Source organism: Euprymna scolopes, chromosome 14 (assembly GCF_053919585.1).
Source record: "Euprymna scolopes isolate OS-2025 chromosome 14, ASM5391958v1, whole genome shotgun sequence".
Taxonomy (NCBI): Eukaryota; Metazoa; Mollusca; class Cephalopoda; order Sepiida; family Sepiolidae; genus Euprymna; species Euprymna scolopes.
This window is the reverse complement of record NC_136495.1, coordinates 55591861-55607501: the sequence shown is the minus strand read 5'-3', so window position 1 is coordinate 55607501 and position 15641 is coordinate 55591861. Positions and strand designations below refer to the sequence as shown.

The following is a 15641-nucleotide window of genomic DNA, read 5'->3' as shown; positions in this document are numbered from 1 at the left end:
AGAAATAAAATATTTTAAATCAAAAACTCGTGTAATTCTTTAAGAGAATAAAAAAAAAAAAAATGGAAAATTTGTCGGCAGGTTTTAAAGTAAACTTAATTATTCCACTGATGAGTGAAATTAGCAATACACATGAAAAAATTTAAATGACTTAAAATATTTCAATATTGGTATATATAGAAAGAGCTTGATAAGCTAAGAAAGAATCTTTTTAAATTTTTTAAATCCAATTAAAATCAAGGAAGTTATGACTATTTTTATGCCCTGCGTGTTTGGGTATTTTCCCATCTTTAAGACAATATGCGTTTTGTCACATTTTTTGCACTACTTTTTCAGTAAAAATGTTATATCTTTGTTAAAACACAAGACTAAGCAATGAAATTTGCCATATAAGTGTATTTTTGTACAAGGAATCTGAATATGCTACTGAAAATCTCCAGAAATGAATGGTTTCCAAATAATCTGCAGTAAATGCACATAAATATGCTGCGATTGCTTAAAAATGCCATGTATTCATTAAAAGAAAAGAAGTTAGAAAACTCAAAGTTTAGTTGTAATGCATTTTATGTGCCAAAAACTGAAATCGAAATCTAGGATTGGTTAAAAATGAATATATTGCAATATTTCTTTGGTATTATTGTAGATTAATACCTTCTGCTACCCCTCCCCATCTGACTACCTCTCCAAAATATGTGATTCTACCTTTATAGACAATTGCAATATGAACAACTTGAAAAACTTTAATAAAAGATAAACAAATATTATTTTAGAATTTAATGTAAAATGATTTCCCATTTTGAATCATTCGAGCGTTTTAGGGCAGTTACCCCCCCCCTTTTTCCTATGATAGATAAATCCTGGGTGTTTTTTTGTTTGTTTGTTTTCTAAAAGGCGATTGTGCATGGTTTTAAGAGGGTTTTTATGCAATTATGAGAAGGTGGGGAGGTTGCCACTCTGGGTTAATGATAGGGCTAAGGAAAATTATGTATGAACATCCTGAAGACTTGATAGAAAAAAAACAAAAACAATTTTAGAATTTAGAGTGGGGTTGGTTTCACATAAACATAAAATAATTCACCATTTCAAGACAATCCTAGCGTTTTAGGACAGTTGACTAATTTATTTGGAGGGGGGAGGGAGATTAATCATGTGCACTTTTCTTTAAATGTTTTTATGCTTTTTTATTTTTTATTATTTTTATGCTTATATGAGCTCACAGAGGAAGTTTGTTTAGTGGGGAGCTCTGCCACTTGTACTTAGCATTATTGTTAAGGCTAAAGGTTTTAGGAGGCGGCTTGCCACTCATACCTAGAATTAGACATAGAATTAAGCGTTTTTTTTTTTGTTTTTGTTTTTTTAAGAGGGTGTTTGATACCCATTGTGAAACTTTACAAGAATTATGACAAACAGACAAAAATAAATGTTATTTAAAAAAGTGACATCCCTCTAACAGAAAACATGATGCTTGGAAAAATATCAAGTATTTAAATTCTATTTAAATATAAAAAAAGAAACAAGTTTTTGCTAAAGCTAAGAAATTGTTAAAAATTTTGAATTAATGTTATTTGGATTTTTAATTACATTTCATGCCTTTTCCTACCGTTGTTATTTTTTAACTGAGCACCTCCTACAAATATTTAAATATTGATTATTTTTTTTATTTTTTTTTTAATGAATCGGGTAGATTAGTTTCCATTCGATAATAATTCACTGAAAACATTTTTTAAGGAACAAAAATTAGAAGTGTGTTACCGTTCGTACACGTGAACCAAAACAATCATATTTCACATTTTCGTTTGTTAAAATATTTTAAAATTTACTACTACCCAATTTTTTTTAAATATTTGTATGGTTGATAACAAAATAGCTCTAACATGTAAGAAATTTCTTTTTATAACCAGATTTTTGATTAAAAAAAAAAAAAAAATCGATTTGGAATAAAAATAAACAAAAACAAAATGTCTGTTTACGCCATGTTATCGCTGCTACTGCTGCTATTGCTAATACTACAGAAGTCTTGATTCAAATTCATAACGATTTTTTTGGATATTATGTTTTTAAATTGCTACGTACCACTAGAGAAAACACTGTCCAATCCTCTTTTTAACAAATAAACATAGTAAAAAGATTGTTTTATTTAATAGCGAGTGCCTGAAGAAATTTTTTTTCAAAATTTTCAATACTCACCATTTCAAAATTTTTTTTTGATTTTTAACACAACAAAAAAAACGAGTGGTTAAATGAATTTCGGACACTCGAAATTATTTAAAATGACATCTCTTTTGGCTAATTTCCAAATTTCATTAAAAAACTCTTAACAGAAACACGGTACGAATGTTTACAAATCAGGGAGGGTCGTTACAAAATCTTACCGAAAATGCCGTTTTATGATGTTCACATTTTTATCACTTTATTTGCTTAAAACTCTAAAAATATATATAATGTATGTTATTATTTACTCATTCATTTGAAAGTATATTCATTTCTGAACAAAACGGTGGTATTTTGAAAACTTAAAGTGCTTTGGTTTTTAAAATAAGACTATTTTAGCAGAAACCCCTTGAAATCTGTGATTATCCAAAGCGTTTTAACGGCCATGTGTATTGCTAGTGAAATGTGATCATTTTCCAAATATGGTGATCCATAATTGACTAATTTGATTGTTGCCAGCAAACACATGTCAGAAATTCAAAGGGGAGATAAGACAGATATCAGCACTTCAAATGTTTGTTTCTTTATATAGTTACTACCAGGAAATATATTTGGTCTAATGTGTTGTTTTTTTACGTTTTTGAAATAATTAATTATGGCGGTTTTCGGCCTTCGTATTTCTCAACTGGAAGAAAGAGAGATAACTCCGTTTGTGAACCTCTCATATGACAATTAAAAATCACAGTATTTTTGAATCCTTGCTTAAAAAATTCTTTTATTTAAAAAATACATGGAATATAAAATATAAATATGGATAAATTCTTAAAAATGAAGAATGGAAGCACCCATTGATTATTATTTTTTATAGGTAAGTGATTTTTTGGAATTTATATATATTTTTATATTCGAAGTAAGTTAGAATTTGTTGATTTTCTTGAAATCTTTTTTAAAGAAAACCAATTTGAAAAAAAAGTATTGCATATTATTCTATTAAACCTTTTATTATTTTAAAATTTGGTCTTTGCTCCTTTTATTAAAAAATTAGGGTTTAAATTACATTTTTCAAGTAGTTATAAGCTTCAAAGGCAGTGAGTCTAATTATTCAAATTTTTATCACTCATTTTTAATGGCGACATCTGACACTGACATATAGTTAACTATTGACTTTTTTTCATTGTTTTTTTTTTATATATATAATATTGTAGACTAGTATTCATTCGATAATAATCCACTGAAAAAAATTGATAAAAAAACGAAAATAAAAAAAATAAAGAGGCAAGATTCTTCAGGTTCGCCCATTTTGGGGGATATTTTTCAGGATGAAAAAGAAATTGAAACGAATTAGTTAAAAAAAATAAATAAATAAAAAAGTAAAGGAGATAAAGACGTAAATAAATTATAGAGTTATTTCCCTTTATTATTTGAATTTTTTAAATATTGTTTGATTTCAAATTATTTATATTGCTTTCTTCAACTTTTTTTTTTAATAATCCTTAATATATTCCTGGCTACAACAAAAACTATTGGGTTTTTTTTGGGGGGAGGGGGGGGTTACAGCAAAGTTTATTTTTATGTGAGAAAGAAAATGGAAATGTTTGCATTTATGATTTTCTTTAAACCAGATATAACACACAAGGGACTTTTCAATCGAGACCATTGTAGATCATGATATAGTATTGATTTTCATTAAATCACTAACGTTAAGCAACGCTGAACATGGTCAGTACCAGATGAGTGACCATTTGGGAATACCAAACGCTGTGTGTGGGATGACAGTGTCATCTCCTCACAAAAAGCTGCAAAAACTAGCATCAACATCTACCCTGACCATATGATTGGGAACCGTTTGTGAATTTAATATTCCTTAGATACTTCCTCTTTCGAAAATGTCAACTTAACCCACCCCCACCCTCCTCATGATGAATGTCGCATGAGATATTAACCAGGCAAGATCATGGACTAAGGAGAGTAGAAAGTGGATCTTGGGTTTACCTTAAGTAGCCGTTTCATTATTTTGTCCTTTAGTTCTCAAATTCAATGAACGATGTTTATGACAAAGGGGAAAGAATTGCTGTTTTCTGGGCCAGAATTCATCCATCTAACAAGTTTATCATTGGCTAGTATTTGACCTTGAAGTAGTATTGTTTAGATCCTTACATCAAGTGGCTTCATGCCTTGTTTGGAGTGATTGCCATTTAAAAATGAAATAAAACAAAAATAAGGCAAAAAAAAAAAAGAGAAAACTAAAAAAAAAAAAAAAAAGGAAAAAGATAAAGAACATAAAGAGAAGAAAAATAGAAGTTTGGGTATTTATTAGTATAGTAGAACCCCGGGATACAGCATTAAAAATTAGTAACAAAATACAGTACAGTATTTAATATATGTGTATATGATCAAACAACATCACGATAGCTAATAACGCCGTAAGGTGGGGCAAATATCGTAAACAGGGTCCAGAAAAACATATCCGTTTCCTGGGATTCTACTGTATAAACAAACCCAAAAAGTGGTAAAAAAAATAAATAAATGTTACCAAAGGCAAGATAAGTTATTCTACCTACCTGGGTATGGTTTTGGTTGTTTTAACTTATTTTAAAGCGTTTATTTAGTGTGAAAAACGCTGAGCATTTAAGTTAGAACAACCACAAAATGGTGGATATGAGACTGGCATCTTTGGAGTCTCATTAATCGCTCAATAATCGAAAATGAAACAAAATACTGATAGAAACCAACCTATTTATTATCACTGTGATATTTATTGGGTGGCTTTTTATCAGTATTTTGTTTTATTTTGGATTTTTGAGGGATTACTGAGACTACAAAAATGATAGTCTCATGACCGCCATTTTGTTTCATTCTAACTTAAACACTCAGCACTATTTGTTTTTTAAATTGAATAAACGTTTTAAAATAAGTTAAAATACCAAAACCTTATTTAGGTAGGTAGAAGAGTAACTTATACTGCCTTTTGTAACATTTATTTGTTATATATTTGTTTTTTGACCACTTTTGCAGTTTATTGTCTATACTAATAAATGCCTCGAATTTTTGGTTGCAGTTTAAGACGTGCGCTCTGATTGGTTGTACAATTCCAAGAATATGGATAAAGATTGATTGTTTAACTTTGAAAAACAAACAATCATATAAAATTAAGTCTCAAAAAAATGTTGGTTCTCTGAAGTAAGTACCAATTTAACTTGCTGTAAAAAAATAATTCAACAGATAAAAACACAAACAAATTACATCTTCAAAAAGACTATTTATTTTTCTTTCCAAACATTTTTTTTTTAAATTAGTCCCGAAATAAGCAAGAAATAGCAAGTTCAAAAAATTAAGTCGCACAATAATGGTTGACAGCAGCCCGGGAATGTTTTAACCTATCTCTGACCAGGTCTTTATCTATCCATCTATCTCTCAAATCCATTCTCATCACTTTCTCTGTTTTCCTTGATCTTCTCCCTGCTACTTCAACTGTTCTTTGTTTAATAACCAAAGAACTCTCATCCATTTTTTTTCAGCATGACAATTCCAATAAAGTTTCCAGTTTTGCTCTCATCTCTCTCTACTTCCCAGATTTAATAACCTCAGAGGAAGATTCAATCTAATTTTTTCTTCAAGATTAACATTACACATCCATCATATCATTTCTCACCATGCAACGCATGTCCTCAACATTCATTGACCAGATTTTACTTCCATACACATCATAACACTATACACACATGACTGATAGACTTGACAACATTCATTTTTATACAATCTCAAAATATAATTTTTTACAAAAACAATTTCATAAAACCAAGTTTCGTTAATAATTTACAATTTGTACATATCATCAGGGCTTGACGTGTTAGCATTACAAATTTTTTTTTTCTTCAACAGATTGGTCTTTTAAGACCAGACATATCCTTTTCTCTTTCTCCAAGAGGGACTGAGCTCTCCAAATTAATAGCACCAGTGAAATGAAAAGAAAAAAAAAAACTTAAAACCAACAGTCTTCTTTGAAAAAGATGTCTTGCACCAAAAGTTCCAGGAAAAAATTATTTTAATTGGTTAACAAAATATTTTTAAGATTTGCTTTTCTAAAATTTTAAATTGGCCTTATGAAAATAATGTCTTTAAAAATGTGACTAAATTCCTTCTGTTAAACTTGATGTTTCTAGATACTCCTTTTGCATATTTATTCAAGACTTTTCTCTGATCTTTCTTTTATAATTACATTTTTTTTAAATATCAATAAAATAGTTTATATATGAAAAAAGAAAAAAAAAGACATTAAAAAGAGCTAAATGAGGTAAAAAACAAGAAAAATATAAAATCAAAATCGAAAACAAAAAAGGAAAGGAAAGAGGAAAAGAAAAAAGAAAAAAAAGAAAAAATCATACCTGGGTCAGGTGAAATAATAACTGAGTCAGTCATTTCATTTACATCATCTTTGCCCAAATCAATAATCAATTGTTCGATATCGTCGTCAGACTGAGATTCATGACGTCGTTTACTAGTATCCGTTTTTGCATTTGAAGTCTGTGTGTCATTCTTTACAGAAATGGGGCTCTCTAACGGTAGAAGATCAGAACTTGTGTTGAAACTGGTATTTGGTGTCCTCTCCATCTTGTGACTTGCTGAAGGAAACTCAAGAGATCGCCTCGATGTGGGAGGGTAAGAAGCAGGAACTGGACATTTGAAAAAGAAAATCCAATTATTTTACATAGAATAATTAAGTTATTAATAAACAGCATTGACTTATAAAAATTGGGCTTTTATAGTGAACATAAGGCCAAATAACATAGGTTTCTTCATCTCTCTTGAACACTACTGAATTATTAATTCTAATCTAAAGCAGTGACAATGGAAGTATACATATTATTAAATTTACATTTAAATAACCAATACTAAGAGAGATTTGTTGATTTTTTTTTTTTTTATTTTGGTGAATTTTTAATTAAAAGGTGGAGAGGTCGGCCATTGATCTTGCACTTTCAAAAGCATTGGTGATGATCAAGCTGTTGGGAATTCTTTCTCTTCTGATCATGAGACAAGTGGGGGGCGGGGGGGGGGGGAGACTGACATTTGTGAAAATGCCAACAAATAATCTCAGAATATGATTTGAAAGATCCTTAACAAAGATCACAAAGAGTGTTGGCCTGATAAGTCATTTTTAAAAATTAATTCTCATGCTTCTGGGGCTGTTACGTATTGTATTGAGCCACCAAATTCCTCATGAATGGCATTTGCTAACTAGGCTTTACAAGGAAATGATTCATCCCTACTTAGAATACAGATCACTAGTGTTCGCCAGAGTTGGCAAGGTGTTCTCTGATTTTCTTGAGTGGATTAGATCTATGGTCTACTCGCCGGATTGTAACAGTTACTTCTGTTGCCTACAGATTATTACATGGTTCTTGCCCCACTGCTATGCTTAAATACTGCCCTGTGTTGCAGCTGAACAGACTAAACCTGTGACGATATAGATTCACATTAAACCCTCTGCATAATCATACTGGTGTTTGCTCAGAAATGTACCAACAATCTCCTTTCACACTGTGTTCCGCAGTCCGGAAACCGCTGCCTCAGAATTGTGTGAATGAACATGTATCACTGTCACATTTTCAGAGTTCTGTATTGGCCAACTATCGTGATGTTTCTATAATAAATAGGTTTAGGTGAATATTTATTCTTCGAAAAGTAATTTCAAAACATGGCACTTGATCACATTAGGGATCGTTTAAACCAACACAATTCATGTGAAAACATTACGTACTTACATGTAATAACAAAATTAGTATGAATTACCAAAAAAGTTCATCCAGTAGAAGATGTGTTTGATGTATTTTTAACAAAAAAAATTCGTCCACAATTACATTCTTAAATGCATTAGTTTAAAAATGGCAGACACTTTATCTATATATATATATATATATATATATATATATATATATATATAGAGAGAGAGAGAGAGAGAGAGAGAGAGAGAGAGATAAAGTGTCTTTTGTTTTCAAGTAAGATCTTTGACTTATTTGTTGTTTCATCAAATACTTCTGCATGCAAAATCCAATCCCGCATTTTGCTAATTCCTACCCTCTGATGAGAAGGAGAGTATTTCTTCGAAACTCCGCGGATTAAGGACTATCCATTTATCTAGTGTTTCCTTTTCAGATTAAATATGTTTTTTAACTCAGATCAAAGTGTTTTTTAACATATTTCATGAACAGTTTGCTCAAAAGTGAAAGTCTGTGTTTACATTTCTCTACACAATAACACTGTCAATTTTCAGTCTACAGACTCGAAATTTGATATACAGGGTATTGAGATTTGGGAAAATCTTTGTAATCTGTGTTCGGCCAGAAATTTGGCTGTTAAGGGGGTCAAAGTTCAATGATTTGACCTTTGAGAACTCTACCAAACTCCTTCAACAATTTTCGGTCTAAACACTTGAAATTTTAGATATAGGTTCCTTGGACATTAATCTAAATTAATAACTTAATTTGAGCCCAAAACAGTAAATGTTAAAGGGTCATAATAGGGGTCAAATTAAAAAAGATTTGACCTCTGCAGTCTCTACCAAATTACTCAGACAATTTCTGGTATAAACATTTGAAATTTTACATAAAGGGTATTCAGAGATAGGGTAAGCTTTTTAATCGGTTTGGGTCGAAAATTTGAGCTATCAATATATAAATGTATGTATGTATGTTTGCATGTCTGCCTAAAACTTTCGACAGAGGCGACGGATTTTCACAAGATCAGTATCGTTTTAAAGCTCGGCCGTTCAGACGACAAATACCAAAAAATTGGCTAAAAACATTAATTTCTTTACCTTCAACTGGGCACTTGTCTACAGGGAAGGGTCGCTTTTTTACCGATATTTTCGAAAGTCATCCCCTCTTTTCGATTGTCTAGCCTTAATTTAAACCTATGTAACTTTCGGTTTGACAGTGGTTGTAACAGCAAAGACATCATATTTTTCCCCCCTCCACGGTATGGGTTCAAGCCTGCCTTCCTACTACCACTTTTCTTTTTTTTTGCTCAACACACACCGGACAACACCGGGCACCCATGCTAGTATATGTAGTGAAATTGTTTGTCTGCGTGTGTACATTTCTCTAACAAACTTCTGTCAATTTTCAGTCTACAGACTCCAGATTTAACATAATATTGAGATTTGGGAAAATCTTTAATTGGTTTTTGGCCAGAAATTTGGCTGTTAAGGGGTCAAAGTTCAACAATTTGACCTTTGAAAACTCTACTAAACTCCTTCGCCAGTTTTGGTCAAAACGCTTGAAATTTTAGATGTAGGTTACTTGGACATGGATCAAACCTTTTAATTTGATTTGAAACGAAAACAATTAATGTTAAGGGGGTCAAAATTGAGATCAAAGTTTTTTAAAATTTGACCTCTGCGGTTTTTACCAAATTACTCAGTCAATTATTTGTCTAAACATTTGAAATTTTATATAAAGTGTATTCATACATAGGGCAAGCTTTTTAATCAGTCTTTGGCCAAAAATTTTGCTTCCAATAGGTCGAAGTTCAAAAGATTTGACCTTTGCGGTCTTTAACAAACTATTCAGCCAATTTTGGGTCCAAACATTTGAAAATTTACATAAAGGGTATTCAAATATGTAGCAAGCTTTTTAATCAGTTTTTGGGCAAAAATTTGACTGCTAAGAGGTCAAAGTTAAAAGAGTTGACCTTTGCAGTCTCTACCAAACTCCTCCGCCAATTTTGAGTCTAAACACTTGAAATTTTAGGTGTAGATTACCTGGACAGGAGTCAAACTTTTTAATATATATATATATATATATATATATATATATATATATATATATAAACTTATGAACAGTACATAAGACCCGAGCAAAGCCGGGCTGAACTGCTAGTTTAAGAAATTTCTGAACCTGTGGCACAGTGGTTAGAGTACTTGGAAAAATTAATTGTAAAAAGTGATATTCTCTTGAAGGTTGAAGGTTCAATCTTCTGTGTGGGCGACTGAAAAATACAATTACAAATTACTTAGGATCTCTATCCAACCATGGTTGATGGAACAAGAGCACACTACCTCCGTGAAGTAAATAAAGGGTTCCGCTCAAAATTCTGTTCAAATTCCCAAGTTCGACAAAAACATTCCCAAGTTCGACAAGAAACACCTGAAGAAGGTCGGAGATTACACTGACCAAAATGTTGTGAAAATCACACTGAAGATGAGAACAGTAGTCCGATGAATCCAAATAATACGACTTAATTTAAGTTCATTTAAGTCAAAGGTTATCTCCCTTGTTTATCAACAAAATTGGTTGCACAACTCTTCCACATTAAAACATATGATAAAATTTGATAATTTGATAAATTCTATTTTTACTCGTAATTATTTTTCTACTGGATTAATTTTCAGAATTTTTTGAATTTATACTAATTTCGCCATTATACATAAGTGCATAATAATGTTTTTACCTTAAATGCGTTCTCAGTTTATATTTTTTCGCATATGAACAGTAGTATAGAATATTTTAAGATAGAAATTCACAAATATTGATAATACGAGAATACGTTGAGGAACTATCGAATGCCATATTTAACAGAATTTGGTTTATTAAAAAGTGGAAACTTTCCATGTACTCTTTTGTATAAAAAAATAAAAAATAAAATAAAAAAATAAAAAGATTGGTGATAATACAAACAAACCAAATAATAGGCACGGCCAAAATGGAAGGAGAGAGTAGGTATTTTTTGACGGAGTCTCTTTTTAAATATCTACCAAAAATCATGTCATTATCCAATCAATACGAAATTTTCATTGATTATTAAGTGAAGGCTGAACCTTATAATGGTGTACATTTTTTTTTTATAATCGGTAGATATATATATATATATATATATATATATATATTTACCTACAAAATTTGTGGTTACAAATATGCTTAAAATAATCAGCCGTAACTGAAAAAAATGTATTGTAGTGTGGGGAGGGTGGAGATTGTTGATAAAACAAACAAAAATAGAAAACTGCACACTCATCAGATTTTAAGGTTAAAAATTCGAATTTTGAAGGTGTTTAAAATTTTTCATCTTTTGCGTTTTGAAGTGGAATATTTGATGTTAATAATTATTCTTTAAGATTAACAAATTATATATATATGCATATATATATATATATTCATTATTTTTACAAAAAACATTACTTTTAAATCTTTGAAAAATAAATTCATTTTCTTTTCGTGAGCTTAATATGGCTAATATACTATTAAATAGGAAATGCTTTGAAGTTCGACAAGAAACACCTGAAGAAAAATACCAAAAAAGAAAAATCGATAATTGTGGATTTTGCTAAAAATACGATAATTTCTTTCAGCAATAAGCTGTTACATAATATTACCTCACCTATGGTAGATCATAAGGCCTACAATCAGTTGTTATCTCTCCCTTTTCCTATGACTTGTGCTTGACTTAGTTTAGAGTGTGGGGACTTGCATCTACCACACTCTTGTCCAGAAACACTTGGTCCTGATGGCAAGACAGAGTCAAGATGACCAAGCATGATCCTAGATGCAGGAGCTGTCTCCAACACATACGGCGTCTAGCATTCACAAAATGGTCACCTATCTGGTACTGGCCGGCCTCATTGTTGCTTAATTTTGGGGGTTATGTAGGCAACAAATTATATATATATATATATATATATATATATATAAATACCCGTTCACATACACTTTTCACGATAAAGCTAGAACTCAGAATTAGATAGAATCGAGCAATTGCATCGACAACGGACAACGCCAGACCCAAAGTGAGTTTCGATGTACTCAGTGATGTGCTCCGACATAGGCGCGAACGCAGGTCGTCGCACGCATGAAGTGTGCAATACTGACGACCTAACCATATATGCCATGGCGCAATCTTTTGGCTATGCCTCGATTTTTAAATTCTTATATTTTTATCCAGTTCTACATTCTATGATGTGACAAGCAACGCGTCCTAGGCGGTAGATATCATATCTACAAACATTAACTGAAATTAGCCGACTCCCCCAGATACCAAAAAATCATATATTTTTATATTAAAAAGCAAAAATAAAGAAAAATCTTTATGATGTACGTTCCTGTGAAGGAAAGAATATATCGTACACCAAAAATCACGTAAATTGATCAAATAGTTTTATTTAAAAAAAAAAAAAAAAAAAAAAAAAATTTTGAAGCGAATTTGAATTTTTCCTATGCTTCTCTCTTCCTTTCTAAAATCTGGCAAGTTTGGATTATTTGGAGTTATCTCCTTTGTTCCTTCAGTCTGTTTTCAATATATATATATATATATATATAAATTAAATCCACCAGAATGCATTTATGTTTTAAGTCAAATATAAAATCTTTTTGTTATGAGTTTAAAAAAAAAAAAAAAACTCGGCGGACGTACACGAGTGCTAACGAACCCCTCTAAGCGCATGAAAAGTGAAAAAATATTAGATAATTTTGAAACGTTTTTAGAGCATGTGCATGAAAAATATGGTAATTAAAAAAATCCCCAATAAGTTTTGAACAATTGAAATTTTTATTTCTTATTTTTGAATAAAAAATAATTATTAAAACAAAAACAGTAGTGTTCTTGTCGAGTAGTTTTTATTTTATTCAAGAAAATAAAAGATACTCATGCAGTGCAGTCATAGCAGTGTCAGAAATTTTGTGAAAATAGCGAATAATTCCACCCCATCTTTCCAAGCTTATAACTCCTCGAAAAATGCAATTCAAGCCCTAATTTTTTTTTTTTCAATTAAAGGAGCAAGGACCAAGATTTCATTAAAAAAAAAAAAAAAAAAAAAACGTGTTTTTTTTTTAAAAAGGTTTTAAACTTCGGACTTTACAGGTAAAATTCTACGAGAACAATATGTTCTTTTTGTTTTAAATTTGAATATATTATGTATTGACCTTTTCTCTTCAATTTGTGAGTAAATAATTATGTACTTAAGCGAGTCTAAATTAATTATTATTAGACATTTACAAAATGGGAGGCGTGAATTATTCGACCCCCTGTCTTTCCAAGCTTATAACTCCTCGAAAAATGTAATTCAAGCCCTAATTTTTTTTCAATTAAAGGAGCAAGGACCAAGGTTCCATTAAAAAAAAAAAAGAAAAAAGAAAAAACAAATAACGTGGTTTAAAAAAAAAGGTTTTAAACTTCAAACTTTACAGGTAAAATTCTAAAAGAACACGATGTCTTTTTTTTTTTAAATTTGAATATATTATGTATTGACCTTTTCTCTTCAATTTGTGAGTAAATTAATTATTTACTTTCCAGGTACTAAATTAAGTATTTACTTTTTAATAGACACTTAAAAATTGGGATGGGGGGGGGGTCGTGAATTTTAAAAAAAAAAACGTTTGTCTAAAATATTATATTCGATTTAGTCATCATGCACTTATTGAGCCGTGCTGAAATAATGACATTATTTAGAAAGCCATTCTTAACATGGGGACGGGAGAGTGTTGTGTACCTATTCTGTACTTTCACCTAACAATTTAATAAAAACAGGCATCGTAAAACTAATTAAACTTGAAAACACTATTTAAAAATAGCGCGGGTCAAGAAGCACCAAATAATATTTCCATGAGAGGTAGGTACACGCTAAAGCTTTTTGTTTATCGCCACAAGTGCTAATTTGGACTTGTACAATTTTTCTGTTAATAATTACCTATAACTATCTGATCAAATATCCGACCAAAAATAAAGAAAATAAATAAAAATATCCATATCATAATAACAAAATAATTTGCAAAGCGCAAAGTTCAAGCCAAAATAAATAAATAAATAAATAAATAAATAAAAACTAGGCCACACATGCAAAAATTCTTTCCCTGTAAAAATAATGATTGCTCCCTACGTCGAACTGTATACAACATCGGAGCCGATGCGTATTTCGCTAGAGGGGTAGCACTCGTGTACGTCAGCCAAAAAAATTAATGAATTAGTTCGTGATTCTTCGGAATTCGAAAGAAACAGTTTCGAGTGTCTGTTTACTTTGTCAGCTGATTACTCTGCTTCACGGTGAATGCCCTTGAAAAGTTACTTCTGATTAACGTTTACCAATTTTAAAATAAGCAAACGAACATGGTTTTCAGTATTTTAGAAAACAACCGAATACATGTCAACTTATGTCACGGTAACATATATTGAGCGAATTTCTAACAGTATTTTGTCTAGTTTATTATTTATAATACCTTTTCCCAAACGTACCCTCTCCGAGAGAGAGTCGGCTGCCATTTTGAATTTTCCAATACATCGGTAAACACTGCATGTTTTTCGAGCTGAATAAACATGTTACACTGAATAAAAACACAAAAAATATATCCAGTTAGGTAGAAAAGTAACTTATCTTGCCTTTGATAACATTTATTTGTTCTATATTTGTTTTTTGACAACTTTTTCGAATCTATGTGTACAGTAATACAAACCCAAAATTACTTAAAAATAAAAATAAAACAAAATACTGTTAGAAATTCACCCAATATATGTTACCGTGACATTTATTGAGTGAGTCTCTAGCAGTATTTTATTTTATTTTATTTTTAAGTCATTTTCAAGTTTTTAAATATTTAGGTGTGAATTCGCGGCCATTTTTCTTATTCTCGCCTAACGTTTTACAGAATTTAAACAGATTTGTTTTTTTTTTTTTGTTTTTTTCATCTAACCCTAAACTAACTCTAACATAAAAGTTTTCGGAGCAACGCTAAGTAAACACTGTCGACAAATTAATAAACAGCAAATCTTTCAGGCAAAACTGAACGAATGATACAAAAAAAATACATCAAAAATAAACTTACGATCCATATCTTCCATCGCTTCTAACTCGTCAGCATAATCAAAATCGAATTCGTCCATATTTTTATTTTTTTGTGACTACTAATTAATGTAGTTTATTTATTTAAAAGAAAATACAAAGTTCGTCGATAGTGCTTTCGAAAAAAAAGCACATAAGAAAAAGTATATTTCCCGCGAAATTGGATTTCCGGTTGAGTTATCTCCCTTACTTAACACGTGCAAACTTCTGCTTTATGTTATTGTTTTGAGGCTCATACAGAAGCATATATGACGAAGGTCGTGACAGAAGTTGTTTATATGTCAATGTAAAGTTTATTTCCAACTCCTCAAAAAAACTTTAAAATGACGACTTTTAAAGGTTTTCAATGGTGTTGAAAACGAATATCACATTTAAATTTGGGGCAGATGAGTAGTTTTCATGATATGATGAAAATACTTTTTCAAAACGTGAGAGATCACTTTCCTATATAAATTTAACTTAAAATGAGCACCCACTTTCTAACCACCTAGTAATTTATTCATATCATAAAACAAATTTAACTGTGATATTCGTTTTCAGCACCCCCGGTGGTGTTTTTTACGAAGATTCGTTCATTTTGTTTTTATATAATTTAGGACGCTAATTATGCTTTTGTTTTTCGATTTTTTTTTGGGGGGGGTGGTATTCAATTATAGAACTTGTA

General features: G+C 30.6%; 1 protein-coding gene across 2 annotated transcripts in view; it reads right to left on the bottom strand.

The window, feature by feature from the left end:
- The window catches only part of LOC145293030 (chromosome transmission fidelity protein 18 homolog), a 219728-nt gene extending 204564 nt beyond the window's left edge, over positions 1-15164 (bottom strand). For both annotated transcript variants that reach the window (XM_080139328.1, XM_080139329.1), the window contains exons 1-2: positions 14961-15164; positions 6537-6824 (exon numbers count right to left, since the gene is read on the bottom strand). In XM_080139328.1, coding sequence (XP_079995454.1) covers positions 6537-6824; positions 14961-15018 — 346 coding nt within the window. In that variant the 5' untranslated portion in view covers positions 15019-15164. The remainder of the gene's footprint in view (positions 1-6536; positions 6825-14960) is intronic.
- Positions 15165-15641: the final 477 nt, after the last annotated feature.